The sequence below is a fragment of the Haliaeetus leucocephalus genome, unplaced genomic scaffold, assembly GCF_000737465.1.
Source record: "Haliaeetus leucocephalus isolate CR32 unplaced genomic scaffold, Haliaeetus_leucocephalus-4.0 Scaffold751, whole genome shotgun sequence".
NCBI lineage: Eukaryota > Metazoa > Chordata > Aves > Accipitriformes > Accipitridae > Haliaeetus > Haliaeetus leucocephalus.
The window spans coordinates 9,093,240-9,108,829 of NW_010973187.1; the positions used below are offsets into that span (position 1 = coordinate 9,093,240).

At 38.5% G+C, this 15,590-nt stretch overlaps 1 protein-coding gene across 1 annotated transcript in view; it reads right to left on the reverse strand.

Moving 5' to 3' along the window:
• The window catches only part of SEMA3C (sema domain, immunoglobulin domain (Ig), short basic domain, secreted, (semaphorin) 3C), a 117,142-nt gene extending 101,789 nt beyond the window's left edge, over positions 1 to 15,353 (reverse strand). Inside the window, exon 1 of the mRNA XM_010580940.1 lies at positions 15,249 to 15,353. Coding sequence (XP_010579242.1) covers positions 15,249 to 15,351 — 103 coding nt within the window. The 5' untranslated portion in view covers positions 15,352 to 15,353. The remainder of the gene's footprint in view (positions 1 to 15,248) is intronic.
• Between the last annotated feature and the right edge of the window lie 237 nt (positions 15,354 to 15,590).

Below are 15,590 nucleotides of genomic sequence, written 5' to 3' on the forward strand. Positions count from 1 at the left end.
GGAGACACAGACATGAATACAGATATTTTTTTAAAGTTCTGTACCATAAGGTTTTGTAACACAAAGTTCTGTAACACAATCTTACTTTAATTTGTGTGTAACATCCATAAAATTGAACTTGGAATGAAAGCTGGAAGAAACAGCCTTTCCATCTCCTTTTTTTCCTTAAGAGTTTCCTTTGGGTTTGACATTTTACTTGCTTCTTTCTGAGGGCTCATTCTATCTAGAATGCCCTGGTTATGTTGGAGGAGCAGTTTTCAGTTGTTGCAACTCTGACTTAACAGTAAAAAAACCCCCAACATAATAAAAAAACTTGCAAGATTTATTCCTGCATTCTGGATCACCGTTGCACGTCGCTATCTAGCCAAAACCACACCAAGAGACTATGACCTCTTCGCTGTGCTAAATACTAGGGCAGAATTCCTGTCGGGTGGGATGTGTATACGGAAGTGAAAAGTCTTAATCCTGTAACACCATTTACGTTAATTATGGCCTACAAGCAGAGCAGCGCTAAATCTGTTATTCCCTTTACCTTGTTTTCAGCCTCTTTTTTCACGTGCAGGAGGAGACAAGGCAGAGAAGGTGTGGCAGCTGGGCAAACAGAGGCAGCATATTTTGCTATGAACTGTGACCCCCAAATCCTAAGCAATATTTGTGGAAAAGAACAATTGCTTTATCCATGAACAATCTTGTTGGTATTTTCTATCAATAAAGAAATCATCAAAGGATTTTTTTTCCTAACTTAATTTAGAAAGAAAATAGTTTTATTTGTTCTTCAGAAAAAACCTTCATCTCATCTAGTCTTTTTTATCATTGGCATTTATTATAGTAGATAACAGCTGCTGAGAGCCTTCAATCACAGAGCTTTTGAAGGCTGATGGAAGCATCAAGCTAATATTTTCAATGGCTCTGGGATCTGAACCCATATCCTCAGGATTAAGGCAGATCAAATGAAAATGAATACCTCTTTACAGACAAAATCCACCTATCCTTTACCACAAAGAGAATGAATTTGTCTGCACAAAGTAGAGTCTAAAGAGGTGAACTGAGATCTTTTCTATTTTATTATTCATATACAAGCTATTTTGCTCCTGGTTTGGTATTACCAAAATGACACAATGCTTTGATTTCCCCCAGTGATAAGAATTAACACTCAAAATGTAAATTAATAGGGAACTGGTAATGGATACACAGGCTTTTCCTTTTTAACTGCTTATATGAATTGAGTTATGGGCAGGAATCAAAAGGCAGCCTCAGAAAGTTATAGAGAAACTTCCCTAAAAATGGCTGGCCGGTGAGTTCCTCATCATACCATAATATCCAGCCTCAAGAAATACTCAACTGCCATGGGACACAATACACATTTGTTCACACTCTCTGGAAAAAAAACTCAGTAGTTGACTCCAACCCCACTGGAGCCAACAAAATCCTCCTTTTTCTTCCCCAGCTGGACACCGCAACAACTTAATAGTCATTAAGTACATACACAGACAGATATATGGTCCTGATTCTGATCTTCCTCAGTTTTAAAGTGGCTGAATGATGAACGATTATAATACGAATGGAGTCAGACTCTGTTCACATTGTATGTGGAGATGAGCCTGGAGAGGGGTGAAGAGATGGTGGGCAGTTACTGAAGTGAGCAGCTCACCATTAGAATGGAAGAATCACTTTCCACGACTAAAAATAAGCCAAAGAACAAATAAAGTTTCTGGAGCACATGGCATACATGGAGAGATGAGAGAACTGGGTTTGTTCAGTTCTAAGATGCAAAGGAAAAGGGGGAATCTTATTGCTGTGTACAGTGACCTACTGGGAGGCCACTGGAACATGGAGATTTAGGGGTGGGATTTCCACCCTTGCAGTTATTCAAGACTGAAGTGGACACATCTCAGACCTGATCTAATCAGACCTGCTTTGAGCAGGATGTTGGCTGGAGGTCCCTTCCAACCCACACCATTCTGTGATTCTATGGAACACAGGAAAAATACAGTGGTTTTGTTAAATAATATCAGTAAAACACCATTACAGCCTTTCAGAGAGGTTAAAGAAAGTCTCCCTAAGTCTGTACAGCCTAACAGTCAATACACTTCTAATGACTTTTTCAAATATTCAAAATAATTCAGTACCAATCACATGACTGAAAAGAATAAGCTCAGAAGCACATATCATACTACTAGCTTTTTGTATGCTGGTTGTGCATGCATGTATATGTGTGTGTGTGTGCACATTTATTATTAAAGAACAGAGCTCAAGCTTGCAAACTCAGCCACTGAAAAGAAAGAAAATACCATTTAGGATGATACGCATGTGAAACAGGATGTGGCCAGGTAGTTTAGAATTTTTACTCTGGACTTTGCCATTTTAATATCATTTTTGCAAACTTTTTTTTGCTTCACATCTGCCATACATCGGATAACATGAAACTTGCCCAGAAGTAGACACATATACCTCCACAAACACAGTACGTACCGTAGAAGCCCGCTTTATCTGTTCTATGTAGCATTATACACAAGTACAGATACAAACTTTGCAAATAAACTAGAACCAGATGTCACAGTTAGTAAAGATGTAATATCTATTCTGAGACCAAATGTATACCGTGAAATTTGGTTCAAAATGTCACTTATTTACTTTAACCTTAATTTAAATTTGGTATTAAAGGAGTTCAATAGAATTTTAAAAATAAATAAATTAATAAATTCTGCACCTGTAAATTTAGTTACATTCTGCACACTCCTTCATAACATGTAGTGATTTACTCATAATATGAATGAGCTCAGTTTAACAACAAGAAGGCAATCTCTTTTTCTTAAACAAGAGAACAAAGGAGATTATGTACAGAAAATACAGGCAGAATCATCTGACATTGTTTTCATATCATTTCATGTAATGCTGCATATCTAGGATTTCTGCCATTCTTTAGAAGAGGAATTTCTATATTTTACTATGCAGGTACAGTCAGATCCATGTTTTTCTTTTCCACACCAGGGAAATCTGTATTAAATTGTAAGAGAACAATTCACACAACATGCAAGGTTTCAAACTTGGAAACCCGCACTTTAGGCACAATAATTTGCAGTAGGCATCTAAATAAAAATTCCTGATGTTGAGTGTTTATAGCTGCATTGTGGACACAGTCTGCCAGGTCATCTGGGTCAGATTTCTGACCTTTTTGAGAAAAGCTAACTTTCTTCTTCAGAACTGCTTTAGTAGATAAGCTGTGCTGGAAACACTGCCAAAATAGATACCAACGTCTTAATACTCACACCCACTGATCGCTGATACAATCACAGAACCACAAAGCACACAGGCTGGAAAGGACATCTGAAGGTTATGTCAGCCAAAATCCTGCTCAAAACAGGGTTAGATACTGAAGTGAGATGGGTTTGCACAGGACCTTGTGTAGCTGAGTTTCAAATACCTGGAGTGATGGAGAGTCCATTGCCTCCCTGTACAACCTGTTTCAGTGTCTCACCATGCTCATGGAGAAAAAAAAAAGAAAAAAAGTCCTACCATCTAACCAGAATTTCTTTTGCTAAAACTTGAGACTTTTGCCTTTTGTCCTGTCACTGTGCTCTTCTGAGAAGAGTCTGGCTCTGTCCTCTCCATACTCTCCCCACCAGACGGTTGAAGATAGCCAGGAGATGGCCCTTAACCCTCTCTTCTCCAGGCTGAAGAAGCTCAGATGTCTCAGCCTCTCCTTTTCCTCCACGTGCTCCAGCACCCATAACAGATCAGCAGTCCCTCACCAGGCTTCTTCCATTTCACCAGCACCTCTCACGCTGGGAGGGCCCAAAACTGGACACAGCAATCTCCTTCCCTGACCTCTTTTCTCCACAAATCAAAACAAATAAATTGGCATGATGCAGAAAACTTTAACATATAAATGACACAGTTGGCCAGATCTATGCTCAATTCTTGTGTAGAAAATTTTGCCTCCCAACTGAGCCTAAAGAGAATACACACGTGTACTTTCTTCAGCATGAGAAAACCTGGTATCAGATCTGAAGTCAGCTTCAAAGGAGCTGGAGACGACCTCTAGAGCAGACATTATGGCTGAATGTTCTCATACAACGTGAGCTGGGGCTTCATAATAATAACTTCAATACACAATAAACTTCATCCCCGCTCCTTGTGCCTGCGAGTAATCTCCACAAGACCCTTTCACCTCTTGGTGACTGCTACCTCACCCCATCACCCTCCACAGAGGAATAGCTGCTTTCTTGAAAGGGCCCTTTAGAGAAAAAAATGTCCCACAATCTGCTATTTCTCTTTCACACATTTCCACGTAGGACTCCTACCTATCAACCAAGAATTAGACCCACTTTGAACAAAACTCATTTTCAGCTGCTCAGCAAACAGGTTGGGGCTATCACAGACACAGAGCAGGAAAAATAAGCAAAGGGAACAGTAAACAGTGAGTGGCCACCTTGTTTATTCAGAGTGCTGTGGTTTATTGATGTTACCCACAATCTCAAGTTTAGTTGATCTTAGTTGTTAGAGGTTTTCTCTCACATCCAACCTGATCTGAAAGGGAGTTTTCTCCATCTGGCTAGGGAAGCTTTCAACAGCCATAGGCAAGCCACAAACCCCTCCCAAAGCCATTGTCCCCTCACGTGTAGAAAGGAAAACCTTAAAGCAAAGGTCCTTCAGTCACCACGCAGAGTGAAAAGAAAAAACTCAGCTGCTTGCCTGTTGGACAAGTCCAGGCAGACTTCTTTCACCTCTTTAAGGACAAGATAAGAGAGGAACTGAGTATACAAGAAGGACAGGCTGCCTCATAACCAGCATTCAATGCCTAACTCCAATACCAATACTAATACCAATATACCAATACCAATAAAAATGCAGTCAATAGAAGCACAAATATAGCAATAATAACAATTATAACAATAACAGTAGTAGTAATAATAATAATGGAGAGAGATCTCATCACTGTACTGCAGTGCTGGATGTATCTGTAGTGTTCTTACGAGGGACAGTTCTTTGGCAATGACACCCTGAGAATTTGGAATGAAATGTATTTTTTTTTGAAATAGCAAATGGAAATTAAGTCATCATTTGTGGCAGATTCCTGTATCTGCAAACAAATCCAACTCAAGAAAAGTTTGGGGGGGTTTTAAATAAATATTTAATTTTATTAGATCACCCCCCACACACACATATCTATGTAAATTACCACAGTAGGTATGAAACCTGCCCTGGTATTGACTCAGCTGGCACAACCTTCCTCTATAAAACCCTCCTCAGAGCTCCTGCATCAGGGTGGTCTTCTCTCCCCAGCTGCTGAGGAGATGCTGAATTCCTGTGCTTGCCCCTCTCCCCCAGCGCCTGCTTTTACTGAAGTGGACACAGCAGCAACTTTAACTAGTCCAGTTGCATATATAGACACATAAATGCAACAAGACTCACGTTCTTTCCCTTCTATAAGCACCATGCTAGTGCTTCATGAACTCACTGCTCATCTTCAGGGTGCTGGGGTGGGAGGTAGAATTCATCAGCTAAGGAAGCACATACTGTGCAAGCAAAGATGCTCCTGTGTCTCAAAGGAAAACATGGGACCAGATAAAAAGCCTGTTGTTTGTTGGACCTGGCTAGTGGGCCAAACCATGCTGGCCAAGTTTGTAGTGCAGGTAGTGGTATACCTGACCACATCTGAAAGTTTCACATTATTTTTGCAATTTTATGCAGTTTTGCCACTTTAGGAAAAGACTTTGTCAGCTGCCCGTGTGAGCTTAAGAAAACGTTTACCTGAGATCAGGAAACAGTAAAAAGAGGGAGTTTGAAGAAACATCCAACGAAATAAAAATCACTGACATTTGATTCTTTTCCTACTCTGCCTTTGAAAATTATGTTTGAAAAAGTCTTACATTTGCAAATATCCCTAAAAAACCCAAGGTTTCTATTGGAGAAATGAATGGCTGACACCCTTTTCACTTTAAAGGGACATACCACAACTATAAAGATGATAAGTAATTAAATCAGAGGTAATGGCTTTACAGGCATATTCATTTTTGTATTGTATAGCCATGTATGCACAGCTTTCTTTCCCTAATACAAACCACAATAAAACACCTCATGATGGCTTTAAACTCTTTTGTCTTTGCTGTAGGTTCATCTGCTTTAGGAAAAAAAAATAAAAAGATGGTGCATTATTTTCAACAGTGGCAGGAAGTGGGTTTTTAGCCGAATCAGCTTAAAAAATTCCAGCTGTGTTCACGTTGAAGCCATCTAAAAGTCTAAGCCTGGGATCAGCTCTCCATGCCAACTAAATCCTTTTCAGGCCTCAAAAAGTAAATTTTTGAAAAAATGCCAAGCCTCTCCTTGAAAATAACATCTTAATTGGTTGATATTAACAAGCCAGAAAGTGCCATTCTGAAGATGCAAGTGCTCACATTTTTGTATACTAATTTGATATCGTGCCTTGTAAGAGCACTCAACATATTAGCACAGAGACTATCATCTCAGAAAACTGCAATGACAGGCACGCAGGCTGGTTATTTCAGACAAGGAGGAATTTCTAAGAACTGTAGAAACCAAATGTGTTATGAACTATCCTGTGTCGTTGAAATGCACCAGAAAGGCCAAAGAAGTGTGTGACTGTTTCCCCCAAGAAAAACACCGTGTTTCATTCTCCGTCTGGCTGTGGCTCACTAGAGGATAAGGAAGCTCCACTCCTGTTCTCTTCTGAGATCAGTAGCTGTTTTCAAGGAGTTTCTGTATCAGTTTTAAATTCACACCTAGTAAAATGTTTGGGATCAAAAAGCAGAAAAAGCAGGCATACATATTAATGTATGTATGATACAGTGTTTTGAATACACATGCTTTTTTGCATTAAAAATAAATTGCTGCAGGATTATGAATACATCTATCCTACTATCTTTCCATCTTTGTCTCCTGTTACACTATTAATTTTTGAATGCATATATACCATGATATTTATCTTCTTCTGCTGTTCAAACCTTTGCATTCTTGGTCTGTTACATGAGAAGGAAAGAAAACGAACCTCGTCATTCTCAGCCATTGAACTGAACGAGCGATCAGACACTTGCCTCACATATTTCCCTTATCCCCGTAAATCTAACTTTGCAGCTCCTTTAAGCTGGGAGACTGAGAGATATAGCCTGATTTACACAGATGTTAAAAGAAGCCAAATATTTGCCCAATTTAATTGATTCTGAGCTGACAGAAATTGATCTATTCTGCATAACTCAAAGCTTTTAAAAACAAATCTATTTTTCATTAAGAATGGTAAAGGGAAATTATATTAAGCAAAAGAAAAAAATTCTAAGAAACAACAACAAATGATCAGAAAAACAGGTGACTAAGAAAGCCAATTACTCTCAAGGAAGGATTTACAAGACCTTGGTTTTTTCAGTTGCATTTGCAAAGCAATATAGGAACTATGAAATTGCAAAGGAAATACTAAAAGGAGACAACAGTTGAGACAAGAGATAGTTGAAAGTGGATTTTAGTATGTCACACATTTACTGTGTAACTCTAAAGCAAAGTACTTCTTTTCTTCATTTCAGAATGCCAGTCTGACCCTCTTAATGTCTGAAAGTGATGCCTTTAGTTAAAGAATTTGGCTTCAGCTTAATTGTGGGTTTTGTTTGGTTTTTTTTTTTTAATAAAATTAACTGCCAAGACACATTTTTTTTCCATTAAGCAACTTGGCAGTCCAGGGTGATTGTGATGTCTTCTCATCCACATTCTAGAAGATAATTTTGATGAGGCAATCATTTATCCCAGAGCAGTGAGTAAGATTAAGCAGAACAGTTCAAAAGTCTGGGTACTAATTCCAAACTATTCCTAATTGTTGCATTTCACGAAATCATATTTGCATTTGAAATTTGTAGTAGAAGTAAAAACTTCTCATAAAAATAGAGTGTGTTTTATATGAAGCATTTACTTACACCCCCAAATAAAAACAAAGAAAACCCCAAACCAATACCATTCTTCCTTCCCCAGGATTACCGACATCATTAAAAATGTCATATCGCATTCATGAGATAGTGGCCAAATTAAGAACTGGCCAAATTAAGAAGTAAGAGCTCAGCCCTGAAAGGTGCTCATAGACCAGACTCTAAACTCGTGGTGATTTGAGGGCCTTCACACACCACGTCTGAAATTCACTTTCTCTCGCTAACAACACACAGAATTCCTAATAGATCCTGCATTTCTTGGCACTCCCTGATTGCACTCACTGGAATTGTGTACCGGTGAAATGCTGTTCCAGAGATTTTTCTGTCAAGATGGTTTGATGAGGGGTTCCAGAAAAAAGGTTTTTTTCAGATAATGATGAAATACCATGGGCTACAGTTTCTGGTAGATAAGATGTAAGATGGTAGCAAGACATTTCTTCAAATTGTTGTCTCCTGTTTGCATCACTGTCTTGGAATATAAAATAATTATTTTAAGACCATAAGTTAAAAATATTTATACCGTGTTTCTGAAAATAATCTAGGCATAATCTGGGGTATTAATTGTGGTAATCGAGGAGCCTTTGTAGCACTCACTTTTGCATAACTGATTTGCTGGGTGAGAGTAGCAGTTGGGAATATCCCAAATACTAGCTTCTGTCAAAGGGACAGGAAACATAACCTCCATCAACCTTATGCACACAAGAAGCAAGAGACTTCTCAAGGAGAGACAGTTAGCCTTATATTCACAAAGATAAGAAAAAACCCTAAATTCTCTAAATGGTCCCGTGGTTTCACAGGAGAGGCAAAGCTACCACTCCTTATCTTCCTTCCACTGTGATACCAGAGTCTTAGCTTCAGTAAACCAGTAAGCAGGATTTCTGCTTCCAGGAAGAAGCCGTATCAATGGCAGATGAAGTAAGGACGCAAATGCAATTGTACCAAGATTGCATTGAAAGGGAAGGGAGGAAGGACAGTTGGTGTAAACCTTCCATTAATCACCATTGTTCACTTTGTTACTGAAAACACGCACTTATCTTGATTTGCACACTTGACAGTAAGACAGAAGATCCAACATCCCACTGATTCACAGAGGTAAGGGAGTATTTTTCACTCCTCAGATGCATCCCTGAGATCCCAACTCTGTAATCGGAAGAGCAGGGAAAACACACAGCCTTCTTTTAACGTGGTGACTGCTGCAGCCACTGCCATCTCACTGTAAGATGAGATGAGAAGGCACACTGTGAATCAGCAAACTGTGTCCCTGTGACAAAGGCCTCGCCCTGAGAAAGAGTGGCTAGTCGTTTTATTAAGGAGTGTTATTGAGAACACTGAAAAGTCAGCACCAAAAAGAACAAAATACACATGTCGAGGAAACGGCCGGTTCAAATGACAGGATAAGGTCTTGGTCTATGTATTTATTCAGGGCAGGATCTCAGTCAACGCACTTCAATAAAATGAGTAATTATTGTGAGTCACGTCACTAATTACATCTGATACACAAAAAGGCTTGTGCAGCACCACATATCAAAGTGCACTGTGAACTCATCCAGTATGGAAATGGCTCACAGAGGAGCTCTTGTTACTGGTACTCGAGCAGTCCTGAAAAAGATAGGGTATTAGAAATGTCTATGCCATTTTCCTCTCATCGCATTTTTTTAAACATAAAAGAAGATGTGTTGTACAATAATGGCAATATAACTGCCCATGTAGGGACTTCAGCATGTGCCTTGGACAGGCAACACAAGGGAGAATTGTAATGAGAGAGCAGTGGAATTGGCCAAGATAAGCTGCTTTCTTCTACGACAAGTAGAGAGAGCCAAGATGTGTCGAATCTGTCAAAATGTTCTAAGATAAAGTTTGATTTTTCCATACCAAAATGCAAAAAAAAGAGAGAGATGGTTCAGATACAGGTCAAATTGACTGAGTTGGGGAACAGAAAGAGATTAAAGGAAGTAATTTCTTAGATAACAGGTCTACTTTTACCGTGCAAGAAACACTCAAGTATTCTCAAACTTTGTAAAATTTGGATGAGTTCTTCATCCAAGAGTGGGATTACATTTATAAGCTTTTTCCCTAAATTTGGGGCCTGAGAATTAACTACCTTGAAGACCATGTACTTATTTGTGCTTTCCTATGAGGGTACCTCTTGTAGTAACTTCGGAGAACAAAGAACTGGACCAAACATCGCCTGTGACTTCACCTTTATTGCATGATCGTTTTCGTAACTGCAGTCACAGCACATGGTACAATCGAACTTTAAATACAGAAAAAATACATGAAATTCTCCTCTCCTGTACACTCATGTCAACAACAATGACAGTGAAGCCAAGTCAGTGACAGCCATGGAACAAGAGTGAGCGTGAAAATAAGCAGATTCAATGTCATTTGGCATGTGGGACCTCCACCCATGGAACTCTAGAAAGAATACTAAGCTTCTTACATGCTTCCCTTAATATCTATTTGAATTTATTTATTTATTTATTTTATTTTTTTTACATTTAACTTATAGCCTATTCAGGTAATTCAATTTCTGTACAAGTAAGATTTATTGCATTATGTCTCTGTTTATTTTAACAACAGAGAGGAAAAAAAAAAAAGACAAAGCAAGAAAAAAATTCCATACACAGGGAAGATTAAGTCTAAAAATGACCCCCAAAGACTTCAATTCGTAAATTAGGTATTTGTCTTTAAGAACAACCAAAGTTGCCAGTTCAACCAAATGTAAAAATACCAACTTTACTATTACAGGTAAGAAAGAATTTTATTTCTAGTTGACAGTATTCAAAAGTGGGTTAAGTTTTTAGATCTCCAGTGCAAGACAATTGAAGGGGAAGAATTTTCACACGGTTGGTGTTCAACGCTTTATAAATTAATATTATTTAAGGTCCATGAAGCTGTGAAAGGCACAAATCAGTTACTTTTGATAAAATCTGACCCACAATTTGCTGAAAATTATGCAACTATATAAACAGTCAAGAGAGTTTTGTATGAGTTCTGCATATAAACAAAAATAAAACCATGGTTCTCTCTTCTCTCTTTCTTTCTTTTTTTTTTTTTTTTTTTTTTTTTAAATGCTTTACCTCTACTTCATTTTGCAAGTAACTTTCATTCCATGGACACCACCAAAGATCCAATCAACTATTTGAGCATAAACCGTTGCCTACTAGACTGTCATCAGCACAAAGTCCCCCAAATAATAAATGAACTTTTTATTAACTGTGGTAACATTAACATTACAATGAGGGATTGTTTAAAAACAAGTTGTACTGCTGTTGCTCAAGAGCTCAAAGAAAATGGTTCTCAGTTCCTTTATTTTTCCTTGAGGGTAACCACAGGGGTTGCATTAAATCTTTTAAAATATGTTGACAGTTGAATAAGTGCTGCTGTTGCTCTGGTGACATTTTATGCTTTTTAATTGTCATTAATGAAGCTGACTGATACTTTCTTAAAAGTGCTTTACGTGTTCTAGTAATTTTATGACAAAAAGAGGAACAAAACCGTCTGCAAATTAGCCTTGATCCACTTCTCATATGGAATTTTCACTGGAGACAATGGGAGAATCTGCATGGGAAATATCTGCTTGACCAGACATTTTAGGTAGGAATGCATGAAATGTTCCCAGTAAATTGTGAAATTATCATTTGGTTCTGTGTCTCCATATAAATTCAAAGCTCAAAGAAGATTTGTTTGAGTGTATTTTCAAAAATAAGTTCTGGAACTGCTCTGACCAATTCAGAATCTGACATTAAAATGGTATGACCCAACATTGTAGGGCTGCAATAAAACCCAAAATGTAAATGAGAGCTGGAATGAAATGAAAGTCTGACACTATCCTGGAGTCTAATAACTCCTTTCTTATTTTGGTAATACTCCCACTGATTTGAGAAAGGTTTTGCCCCTGTGATGACTGAAGGATACAGCTCCCAATTATCTGTTCAGGAACATGCAGTAACGAGGAGGAATGCATGCAGCTTGAGAAACAGCAGGCACTATACTTGATAGTTCATAAACAGATCAGGTAAGTCTTTTGCTACGGGGAGAAAATAAACTATGGTGCTTTAAATTACGATGGGTGATTTAAGAAGACTAAGGAAGATTATTCTGCAGACAAGGAGACAGAAGAGGTAAGAGGAGGGGGCATGGTGTCCCAATAGTGTAGGGAGACATGGCGAGTCCCTTGCTTCCCCCATCCCAGGTTCCCTCACTCTTGCACGCCCCATGGTAATGCAGCAGATGATTCCCCAACGCTACTGGGGATGCTGCACCACAGGCTTCACATCTTTGCAGTTTCAGAATCAGAAAAAGCTGGAGCCATCTTTCTTTCTTCAACTGCAGTGGCTTTTCGAGTGCAGATGTTGTACAAATATTGATGGTTCAAGCCATCTCAGCTGAACAGGACAATTAGCTCATGACAGATCATTCCAAGCAAGGTGAGAATCCTTTTGCCTGATCCTCTGTAGGCCTAGTGTCATGTATAACCACATATATCTGTGCAAACCATGCAGTTCAGCTCCAGCCTGGCTCTTCCTTTCATCCAAGTAAATGGCTATACAAGGTACAAAGCAATAGAAATCAGGCCTCGGGGTTCTGTACGGCAGTGCAATTTTCAAGACACTCAGGGTGCAGACAGCAGTAAGTTCCACACTCACGTCAGACGTACATTTAACAATCTCAGCTAAGTCATGAACTACATTTTAATTAGACAAGGGGCCAGGCTTTTGATTTCAAAAATAGAAATTAGGGTTGCAGTCCTTCATCCATTGAAGTTAATTGCAAAATCCCTATTATCAGGCTCTTGAGGTATTACCCAGGCTTACTTTTTAATTACATTTGATTCTTAATGAAGTAGATGGCAAAAAGAAAAGCAGCCCATGATTCAAACGATTCGCATTTTTATCTTTCCTGATGAACAACAGAATAGGTCAAGATACTTGCTGGATTTTCCCATGAGAAATGCTGCAATGTGAATAAGCTCAATTGACTTGATCCTGAAGGAGCAGGTTAGCTTTGAAAAGCATCACTCATTTTCTCCTCCTGTATACATTCTACCCCCAAAACTTATGCAATGTAATTATAGACACCAAGCCAAATCCAATTCAGAACTTGAAAAATATCATGTAAGTATCCTAAGCTTGAATGACTTGTCTTTATTGTCTAATGTCATTTAAAACATAAGGAGTCCTAATTATAGTTTTATTTTCAAATGATACACTTTAAAAGAGTGACAATTCTCCATAAAAACTGACAACTTCTCAGGGCATGGAGACAGCCAATAACTTGATATTTCTACATGATTTAAAAACAATAAGCTATGAAGGAGCTTATGCAGAAAGAGTATGTTATCACACTTGGCTACAGAACAATACAAAGTTTCATCTTTTTCTCCTATATCAGTACCCATGTAAATAAACAAAGATTTATAGAACAGAAGTTCATACTACTGGTGGGGCCATTACCTTGTTATACACGACAACCTGCAAACTCTTTTCATATAATGAAACTGTTTCTTACCATCTGGAAACAGGGCTTAAAAATAAAATTAGTGTTTTTATATTATAAAAAAAGATCAGCCCTTTATTTCAGACATTACTTGTCATATTATAAAATGCATAATTAATATCTGTCTTTTGTGACTTTGAAAGACCCATTAAAAATCAAGAACTTTAAAATGTTTGGGTTTTTTTTTTTTTAAGGTTGAATGTTGAGATAAGTATTAGAGAAGGTAAAACATCCATTTTAAGATAATCAGATAGTATTGCAAGGCTCTGGTGAGACTTACTTTCCCCTAACTTTCACTGAGGCTACAGACTCAGTTTTACCCATCCTATTTGCCTCTCATTATGATTCTTTCCCATTCACAAGGTTGAATACCGCAAAACCTGAACACTTCCTACTTCATGCTCATACCAGAGATCAGGGGAAGCCTAGATTACTTTCAAGGCCACCATGGACATGACGTGGAAATCTGAATCAGCCTGTTCTGCGTAACTGTGACAAACCTGCAGGTGTAGCACACAACCACAGCCAAACTTGCTTCTGCGTTGAGTTGTGCTGAATCAGTACCATCTACATTAAGTCGGCATTACTTAAGCAAGGAAAAGAAATTCCCACCTACTTCTTCATTTGGCCATTCCCTCCTGGAATGCAATTTCTACTATTGCTTTTACTGGAACCATGCTAATTTACACCTATTAAGTATTGTGCTCATAAGTTTAGGGCCCTATACTCTACAATATGAAGTATCTTGTAATTGTTCAGTCTGCTGGTTGGTATTTGTGGAAGGTCAAACTTGGCAGGTCTCCTGCCAGATGTCTCTCAGACTCAAGAGTACATAGGTATGACCATTGCGGCAAATAGCAGTTGGAGATACTAGCTGTGATTATTTGTAAAGGGATTCTTTAACGACTATTCAGAGCACACAGAATATTCCCATGGCAGGACATGGCAGCTGCAGGGCACCCCTGCACTCGTGAGCCATACAAACCATCCTAATGCAGATGGTACCGGTGCAGGGAGCAGCGAGGCCTCATGCCTTGAAGACAGTCGCAGAAAAGGCAGCATGCTGAAGAAAGCAGCTGCCCTTATAGTGACAGAAAATTTCTCCTCCAATTTAACAGAAACCGTAAGCCTGAAGAACACACATATACTGAAGTGGTGGCTAAAATCAGCATTTAAGACAGGGATTCATACTAGAAGAATAAGCTACCTTACTCTTAAAGTAATAGTGGGGTAATTGCAGCAATAAGGAACTGCTCATCACGTCAGAAGTAAAAACACCTTTCTTTTGAAAATATTAATTTTGATTGCTTTTTTTACAGTATGCAGGCATCCGTGATTGCCACATGCTATGTACATCCGACATAACGTATAAGGCACACAAGGAATGATACTTTGTCAAAGGACTCCGTGCCTGGCTTACTGTCTTGGTAAACCTTCAGGCAGCCTGGTTTTCAGAGTACAAAGTGTCTCAGTTGGGCACCGAATGAAAGCAGCTCAAATCATTAGTAACTTCCACTACATGCCAGGTGCTATTATCTTTCCCAAACAAAATTAAGGATAAGAAGTAAAACCTTTAGTTGTTAGTAAGCCATAATAACTCTCAAAATAAAGACAAGGTATTATCAATTATGTACCTATAGTAGCAATGAACTTGAGGTAAATATCAAATTTAGGCTGACAGGCACCTCAGTAACACAAACTGGAAATAACAATTGTGGACACAGATCAAAAAGCCCATTTCAACTCAGTTATTGAATTTAAGGGGAAGAAGAAAATGTTCAATCATAACATTTGCTTAAGAATGTTTATCTTCTTTCTTACCATTGAATGTTAAAAACACCCGTGCTTGAGGCTGGGAAGATCCTTTTACACTGCTAAAGTAAATAAATATCCCAATCAACACGTGCAGTGCAAGAAATGCCATCTCTTCAGATTCGCAACTTAATATCCAAGAAACGAAACCTGAAAGACAGAGATAGCACATTACTGTTGTTATACAATTTTGTGGAGCAAAAACAATAGTACAAAAAGATCTGTGTTAGAAAGCTCTTCCAGCTGAAGCCATAATACATGATAATGTGAAGGAAGTACAGCGCTTATGTTTTTTCTTTGTACATCTGAAAATGGTTTTCCCCAGTGGTCTTCTGTGCTGGCACAAAAGGA